We start from the raw sequence: 9,702 nt of genomic DNA on the forward strand, positions 1-9,702 counted from the left end.
ATCATGGAATTCACATCTTTTTCTACTGTCTTTTCTTTCTGATTGTCCTTCTGCTGGTGGTTTAGGCCACTTGACTTTGTCACCAAGTTCCTTTAATGCTTTGAGTAATCCTGCCATTCCGGGTGAGAATTCGTACTCACCCAGTTTAAGAAGTAGCTTTGGATCATCCTTCCAATACCTTGAGACTTTATTAATAATGGCCCTGCTGTAGGGTTTGCATTTCTCCTCTCTTTTCTCTCTTGAACCCTTCTTGCTAGACCTTTATATACTAAGTGCACTCCTCCTGGACTTGGCATCTTCTTCTAACCTTATTGCCGCCATAGCTTTTGCTTGTAAATCTTTAAACGTGCGGCAAGGGTACCTGGTTAGATTTTTATAGAGATCCGAATCCTGGTGGAGCCCTTGTTGAAAGGCTTCTATTGTTGTTGTGACGTCATATCCTCTGATTGCTACTTTCTCCCTGTTGAACCTGGCTACACAGTCCCTCGTGGTTTCCTCAAATTCTTGCATCGTCCTGTAGAGGTCGCTAGTTTGCTTTTCTGGCTTCCTGCTGCTAGCGAATTGTTGATTAAAAGCATTCACCACAAAAGCAAAAGAAGCTATGGATCTGTTAGACAGGCTGACAGACCACTCCAGTGCTACTCCTAATAGCATTTATCCAAACCCCTTCCACATACATGCTTTCTTTAGGGCCCATATTGCCGTTATCACCATCATTTTCTGTTTGTACTGGCTGATGTGCTCAAAAGGATCGGTTGTGCCATCGTAAAGGATCATTGTAAGGGCACCGAATCCTTTTGGCATATTGACCAATTCTATCGTATCAATAAATGGTGAATCGGTGTAGCTGTCAGAGGCTGCCTTCTCCAAGGGAGCAGGCATTCCTGGGATCCTGCTAATCATGTTCTGCAACTCCCGGTATTGTTGTCTATATAACTGTCGTGACCCGCATAAGGGTTGTATGTGAATTATGGATGACCTTGGACATTGCCCCTTATCCAAGTTGTTGTTGGGTTCTGGTGATAGTTGGATAAGGGGAGTTGTTGTAAGGATTGATCCAGGCTGCCATTCTACTACCTGTTTATTAATGATTACAGCATTAGGTAGTTGGTCAGTTACTACGAAACTATTATGAGGGATATTACCTGACATAGATCTTATGCTGCTAGATGCTTGGAATTGATCCGATGTCAGGGCTCCTAGTCTTGATGGAATGATGACTCTGTTGAGTGGTGTTTCTCCCAAATCCAGCCTGGTTACCAGGAAAGAAGAAAACGAGCGTGGGAGTTCCCTACTGGTCATTGGTTCTGCTGGTTGACCCGATGCTGGAATCTATTCTCTGTTATTTCCCGATAAATTAGGAATAGAACCCTGTCATCACATGACATCTAGTTGTGCCCATATTGTTCTATTCTTTTTCTCCATCTTGGCTTTCATGCTTCAATTCTTTTCTCGTAAGCTCTTTATGGACTATCGTAGGGTATCCATTCCACTAATCATAATTTGGGTAGGGTTAGGTGGTGGAGGACCCTAATGCCTGGTGTGTCTAGTTGGACGCACCTCCTGGTGTACCACCGCAATCTCCATCTGGCTGGATCTTATTCCCTTATCAGCCCTAGCCTGAGTAATCGTCGTGTTGTGTACCTTCAAGGGTGGTGGGAAAATGAACCTTGGTGGAGGACTGACCCTTGGTGGGAGCCCTGATGGAGGAGTATGTCCCCTAGCCGTTGACATGGCACCAGAACCTAGTTTCACCGTTTGAGGGTGGCTTCCCTCGGATCTCGTAGCAGCTCCTGGTGTAATCTGTTTGTTTCCAGACATGGTATTATCCTGACATGAAAGAGTATAGATGACGACCACTATGCCCCATGGTGGGAGCCAAACTGTTTTGGTAATTTTCTACCAAGTAGTTAATAGAGAATGGGTTAGCGGTCTTATTCGTTAATCATTTGTTTTGTTTATGTATGGACGATTATGTGTGTATATGATTGATTGTGATGCGAATAATAAAGAACGTAAAGCAATGACACAAGAAATGTGGTGATGCGGAAAACCCAATGAGGGAAACAACCGCTGGGGGAGACGGAATCCCACCAATAAGTTCACTAGCAATCGAATAACTAGGTCACGAGTACAAGGGAAAGAGACGGCTATGTTGCTAGTATATTGATCTAAGTATGGTAGTTGAATAATGAATGAATGATCTTCTATTTTGTTCTCACAGTTGACTTGCTCTCCAAGTTAGCGTATGTTTTCGCTTGTCTAATGGGCTTGACTCAGCTCCCCTGCTATCTGTTACCCTTGAACCGTCAACTCCTCGCCTTGGCTCCAGTTGACTCATATTTCCTAGCTTGGCCCACATATGTAGAAATTGGGTCAAAACATTAATCACACATACCTTCTCTCTAGAGTAAGACTACCCAAACATCTTAGAGAGATAACCGAGACCCTAACCTTAAGTAGGGTCCCGACCTTACTCAGACATACCCATACTTACTTAGGCATCGAAGAGAGACCTCTCGGAACTCCGATATAAGATTATATAGATGCGAAAGCGGAATTTCAGGAAACAATTTCCTAACATCTATCCTAAGATCACATGCATAAGATATAATGAATCATAATAAAAGGCGAAAAGAATATTTACGTCTTGAAGCATAAATTCCACAAACAGCTTATGAAAGAGATCTGAGAATCCCACTTGTTGCTCCTATACTCGGTCCACAAGCACAAACCGAAAACCCACGTCCGCTGAAACGGAAGAGATGAATCATGCTCTCTTACTTTTATGGGTGCTTGAGGCAGACTGTATATAGGAAGAACAATATGTTTTCTCCCTTGTGGTTTCTCATGGAAAAGCTTCATTATCTTTTTCCATCACCCTAGTACCCTATATATATATAGTATCAGATACCATAATGGAGTCTAGGTGGGATATGAAAAGAACTCTTATTCCCTTCCTAAAACTAGTACCTCATATCTGAATCCTTATAGGACTGATATTATTTCTTGATTGTAGTTATATGTGTGACCTCATAGGATTATATTATTTTAGTCATTAATCCAATGTTGTGACTAATTACCATAATTATTCTCTAGCAAGTAATTATAAGTTAATAAAATAATATAATTATTATCTCCATAAAATATCCTATATTATATTTAGTAATTGCCGGAAATGTCTAAGGACATATTCCTTCAATCTCCCACTTGTCCGTTGACAATAAGGCAACATTCAAATTCCTTAAGTCGCTTAATGTCAAATTTGATAATACAATTAACATCCAATGTTCATTATGTCTTCCATCAAAATTACGCTCCTTGATCCCTATTTCAACTACTTAAATAAGGATTAACTTCTTAATCCAACCCAACATGGCCATGCATTTTCTCAGTTCTTTCTCATCAAGAAGCACTAGTAGAAAAAAACCCTATAGTGGCGGTCATAAATGACCTTTTTGTGGCGGTTTTTATAGATTTTGGGTGCCCCTTATATCAGGTTTATTTATACTTTGTGGCAGTTGTACAATCGCCACTATAGCTTACCTACGGCGGCGGTTTTTAAACAAAACCGCCATTATAGGCTTATATAAAACGACGACTGTTAGACAAGAACCACCACTATAACTCATCTACAGTGGCGATTATTTTTTGAATACCGCCACCATAGGTATTTCAATAATATCATTGCACCACTACATTTTCTCTATAACAACGGTTGTTTTTAAAAAACCGTCGCAAAAGGTTAGCACAACGTCGGTTTTTTTTAAGGAACCGCCACTAAAGGTAATTAGGATGTCGGTTTTTGATAAAGAACCGCCATTGAATGTGAACTTATTTTCGAATATAGGGTAAAATAGTATACCTTTTAACGTAGTATACCTTTTAACTTAGTTTCAGTACGAACCATACAAACTCACTTAAAAACACTCCTTAATCGCACAAAACCAAACTCAACACCTTGACTTCGTTCTCCCTCATTCGTATACGCCACTACTACCTGACTTCCCTCCCTTCATCCACTACCACCCCCACCACCACCACCCATCGGAGCTTCCAGACGACCACCGGAGGTGGTGTTATCCATCACCTGCCGCACAAAAAATACTAGCAAATCATCGCTCTTCTTGGTCACTTTCTTCGCCGGCGATCAAGTTAGGCGCTTTAATGTTGATGAAGACAAGTTTCAGGTTCTAAGCTTCTTGATTACTTTGCCAGTGTAATCAATTTTCTGAAATGTTACCTCGTTTGTTGTAGATCTGGTATTTAGATTGAATTTCAAAAAAAAATAACTGATTCCGGCGTACTGTTGTGCTCTTATTCCGACGTGATTCACGAGCTTGATTTCTTGATTTTGTTGTAATGTACTGATTGAAGATGTGGAAAGTTAATGATTGAGATGTTGAACTTAGTTCCCTATAATTTTGATTATTGTTTGGCATTTCTAGTAATTGTGATTTGTTAGTTGGAGCTTGGAGTTAGCTTGTGAATTTATCAAGTGTCAACTTAAATTAGTGATTTATTGATTGATACTCTTTTTCAGGCTGCTTGATTATAATGTAGTGATTAGGTGGTGGAGAGTTTACGATTTGGTTTTTCTATGTGTTTGTCACTTTGTTGATATGATCAATCAAGCTATGAGGTTGCTAACTAGGATTTGAGATAAATTTGTTTTACTTAGATGTAATATTGTCCGCTGAAAATGCAGCAATTTAGTTGGTTTACTTGTAATTGCATTATATGTTAGAGAGTGTATTTTACTATTTTAGTATTACTGTGTAGTGAGATATTTGTTCGATAAATTGTGTGATCGAATTTTAAAAGGGTGTATCTAGCTTGCCAGATATGTGTATCTAACAAGGTAAATGAGTGTATGTGATAAGGTAAAGGAGTGTATCTAGTTCATCAGAGTTGTGTATCTAACAAGCTAAAAGAGTGTATCTAGCTCGTCAGAGATGTGTATCTAGCAAGCCAAAAGAGTGTATCTAGCATGTCATAGATGTGTATCTAACAATAAAAAGGAGTGTATATAGCGTGCAAGGTATGTGTATCTAGTAAGATAAAGGAGTGTATCTAGGATACGATGGATGTGTATCTAGGTTGCCATAGATATGTATCTATCAAGGTAAAAAAGTGTATCTACGTTGCTAGAGATGTGTATCTAGCAAGGTAGAGGAGTATATCTAGCTTGCAAGGTAAAGGTACGACGTTACCTTTAGATAGACATATTATTACCCTTGGATACGTTACCTTTAGATAGACATATTACTACCCTTGGATACACATTGTATAAATACCAAGATATACTCATCACTCATGTAACATACATAATGGGACACTCTTATTGCAAACAAGGAGATTTTATGTTTGTTCATCCAAATAAATCTCAGTACAACGTAGTTTATGTGGAGTAGTTTATGTGGAGTAGTTCATTATTGTTTAAAAGCTTGAAATTTTCATGTCGTCTGCCACTAATTTTTCTTTTATTTCAGTCAAATGATATCATGTTGTAAATATGTTTGCTCCATTCTTAATATAGTGAGTGTATATGCATACTATACGTACACATGTAGTTGTAGAGCTATACATCGTAACTCACAAGTGCTTTACAGGTGGTCAAATAGATCGAGTAGATTTCAGAGATGGGAGGCTGTATTTATCCACATTAAGGCCCCTTAGGGACTCGACTGAAAAGGAGAGGATAGAAGGATATGAACAAGGATCGTAATACTATCGCTTCGCTCAATATTCTTTGAATGAGCATGTGATGCTAGCTGGTGTATTCTCTTGCTGGCATAGCGTGGAAACAGTGCAACACTTGCTTATAACGCTGCTTGTAATGTTTCAACGCTTAAAGAATTGGCGTAGCGTCTTCCCTTATTTTTCATGTCATGTGTCATTAAGGAAGAGATTTGGGAAGGCAGACTGCTATTCACCGCTTAGGCTCCAAGTACTTCTTGACTAGGTGAGCGAAAGGATGTAGCGAGTGGGATGCTGCATAACTCCTTGATTGAGCCATGGAATGATTAGGCCCAGGTGTAAACCTTTAATCACATACCCTTGTGGTACGCATACAGGATTTAGCTGATTACTGAAGCTTGCCCTTGACTTGCCTTACTGAAGTTCGTACAACACAAGATTCAGCTACCAGTTCAGTGACATTTGATCGGAGATACTCCCAAAAACTTTATGGGGACGAGTCTCTATATAGTCCTATTGCCGCTCTTGCCTTGCGATAATGACAAATTGAGAAGCTATTTACTCGAAATTTGTTTCCTCAGTGAACATACAAGCATGTTTTGTGAGCATGTTTTGTATAAATAGAATTGTTGCATTACTTTGTATTCGCTTCCTTTGTGGGCTCGCATATATGACCTTCCTATCAAGGGACGTACGAATGAGGATAATCTGCGAAGACTGGGCGCGCAATTGGGCACGTATGTAATGAAGGATGAGGTCCCTTTGCCGGAGTTGGAGAGGGCGGTTCGGATACGGATATTGCATGATATACGTAAACCTCTTCAGGCGTCTACTGAAGTTCGGATGCCCACGGGTAAGGTAACCTCTTTCGAAGTTAAATATGAGCGTTTGCCGCTGTTTTGTTATGGATGTGGGGTGCTGGGGCATGGTGAGAAGGATTGCGAGGAGGGACCGTATGAGGAAGATGAGCTCAAATATGGGGAGGGATTACGAGCATCACCACGGAAGGTAGGAAAGGTTGGGGTTGCGGAGGGGAGTCGTGTAAAGAGGGATTTGAGACCGGACTTTGAAGCTGAGTATAAAAGGAGCGAGGAGGAGATGATTGCTAAGTTGCAGCAGATAGCACTATCATATAAAGCTAAGGGGTATGTGGGGCAGGAGAGGGTCGTGGTAAGGAGTGTGTTGGATGATGATGTTGAGGTGGCCGAGAAGGAGGGGGGGAGGTCGATTTCGGGGAGCACGTTGAAGTGGGGGCTGATTAATGTGCCTAATGTGGATGGGAGTGGCCAAGTTCTGGAAGGCGAGGGGGGTGTCTGCCGAGATGAGGGTGTTGTGTTGGAGGAGGGAATGGTTGAAGAACAGGGACGAGTGGGAGGGGTAAGGGAAGTAGGGCTGGAGGAGCAATGGGGGGTTGGACAGATAGGTGATGGGCATAAATGGGTGCGGAGGCAGAGAGCTGTAGAGTGTAGGATGGTGGATGATGAGCTAGTGCGAGAAAGTGTGCATATAAATGTGAATGGGAAAAGAGTAGCGGAGGAGGATGTGCAGGAATTCTCTTCTTTAACAAAAAAGGCTGCAACTCACAGGGATGTGAATATGGTAATATCTGAGGCGGAGGTTGATCTTGATCAACCCCGCCGGGCCCAATGAATTGCTTGAGCCTTAACTGCAGGGGGCTGGGCAACCTCGATGCAGTAGGCGGTCTTCGGAACCTTATCCGACGGGAGGCCCCGGCTATCGTATTTTTATGTGAAACAAAACTTGGTAGTCGTGATATGAATAAAATTATTTCTAAGTTGGTTGGATATAAGGGAGTTAGTGTGGACTGTGTTGGAAGATCGGGGGGACTAGCTTTTCTTTGGAGGGAGGAGGTGTCGTGTACTTTTAGGGCATCGACGGTTCATTTTATGGATTTCGATGTTGAACATGAGGGTATGACGTGGAGGTGTACGGGATTTTATGGATGGCCTGCGGTCCAAGACCGTCACCTATCTTGGCGACAGTTGAGGTTGTTGGCGGCGGAGGGAGGTGGACCATGGTTATGTTTGGGTGACTTTAATGAGGTATTATTTTCGACTGAAATGAAAGGAGGGACTAGGGCGCAATGGCAGATGAATAACTTTCGTGATGCTGTGGATGAAATTGGGCTGGGGGATTTGCCATTCGAAGGGTATATGTATACGTTTGACAATGGGCAGGAGGGTCTGGACAATCGGCAATGTAGGCTTGACAGGGCTATGGTTAATGAGGGGTGGAGGGATCTTTTTCCATATGCAAAACTTATACACCTTGATAGGGAGTGGTCAGATCATGCTCCGATTAAGGTGGTTTTTGATGGACGAAATGGCGCTGAGTTGAGAGGGACTAAGAAGTTTCGGTTTGAACATATATGGGTAGGGGAGGACGGTTGTGAGGAGGCGGTAAGGGCGGGGGTGGGGAAAGGGGATGGTGAGTTGCTTGGGTCTATCGAGGGGTGTGCTAAGGAGTTGGTTGAGTGGAAGGGAATTAGTATAGGGAGAATTCTTCGAGAGCTGAACAAGAAGCGGAGGTATTTGAAGAAGCTGAATGAAGGTGATAGGGGGCCGTGGCAGGTAAAGGAGAGGAGACGGGTTGTGGGGGAGATAAGTCAGCTGTTGAGGAAAGAGGAGAGGTTTTGGAGGCAGCGGTCTAGGGCGATTTGGCTTAAAGATGGAGACCGCAACACTGCTTTCTTTCATAGGAAGGCGGGGCAGAGGAAGCGAAAGAATTTTATAGCGAAGTTAGTGGATAGTAGCGGACGGGTGGTTGATAATACAGCGGCAATATCAGCGTGTGCTGTGGAGTATTTTCGAAATTTGTTCTCTACTGACTCGCCATCGGGAATTGAGGAGGCTGTGCGGGGTTGAGGGGCGAGTTACGGTGTGCTATGAATGAAATTCGGCCGAGGAGTATAGGGGGAAGTTTTGGAGGCTTTGAATCAGATGCATCCTCTTAAGGCTCCGGGGCCGGATGGGATGAATGGTCTGTTCTATCAAACATATTGGCATATAGTTGGTCTTGCGGTGATACGAGCTGTTCTAAATATTCTTAATGGAGCTGAAATTCCGACGGGGTTGAATTTAACTAATATTGTTCTAATTCCAAAGAAAAAGGCTCCTGATAAGATGACTGAATTCCGACCTATTAGCTTATGTAATGTGGTTTATAAATTGGTATCTAAAGTTTTAGCAAATCGAGTGGAGAGGTTTCTCGGGGAGATTGTATCTGAGAATCAGAGCGCTTTTACCCCGGGTCGGTACATTACCGATAATATTCTTGTCGCCTTTGAGTTATTTCATCATATGAAAAATTCTAGGAGTGGCGGTAGACACATGGCTCTTAAATTGGATATGGAAAAGGCTTATGATCGTGTAGAATGGAATTTCTTAGAGGCAGTGTTGCATAAAATGGGTTTTGATGCTAGATGGACCAATTGCGTTATGAAGTGTGTCCGGTCGGTCGAGTACTCAGTGCTGGTTAATGGGTCGAGCTCGGATGTTTTTGCGCCTCAGCGTGGTATAAGACAAGGTGACCCTCTTTCTCCCTACTTATTTATAATTTGTGCGGAGGTTTTGTCGAGCCTTATGAGACGTGCTGTCGAGAATGGTTCTATTCATGGAATTCGAGTGGCTCCTGCTGCTCCTGCTATTTCTCATCTTTTATTTGCGGACGATAGCATTTTCTTTGTTAAGGCAAATGAGAGGGAGGCGAGAGTGGTGCGAGATGTGTTGAGAAAGTATGAGTCGATTTCAGGGCAAAAGGTTAGCATGGAAAAGACTACGGTATCTTTTAGTCATGGCACTACTGTGAGGCGGCGAGAGGCTGTGGCGGCTGTTCTTGGGGTTCGACAAGTGACGGGTCATGATAGGTATCTTGGATTACCTACGGTAGTGGGGAGGTCCAAGAAGGTGATAACGGCAGTAATTAGAGACAAGATAAGCAAGAAGTTGCAGTGTTGGCGAGGGATGCTGCTCAGTAAGGCGG

At 42.5% G+C, this 9,702-nt stretch overlaps 1 protein-coding gene across 1 annotated transcript; it reads left to right on the plus strand.

The window, feature by feature from the left end:
• Nucleotides 1–7,346: 7,346 nt before the first annotated feature.
• On the plus strand, nt 7,347–8,585 carry LOC141627823 (uncharacterized). The gene has a single exon (XM_074441038.1). It carries the CDS (start codon nt 7,347–7,349, stop codon nt 8,583–8,585), a length of 1,239 nt encoding a protein of 412 aa, XP_074297139.1.
• Nucleotides 8,586–9,702: the final 1,117 nt, after the last annotated feature.

The sequence above is a fragment of the Silene latifolia genome, chromosome Y (assembly GCF_048544455.1).
Source record: "Silene latifolia isolate original U9 population chromosome Y, ASM4854445v1, whole genome shotgun sequence".
In the NCBI taxonomy this organism is placed as follows: Eukaryota; Viridiplantae; Streptophyta; class Magnoliopsida; order Caryophyllales; family Caryophyllaceae; genus Silene; species Silene latifolia.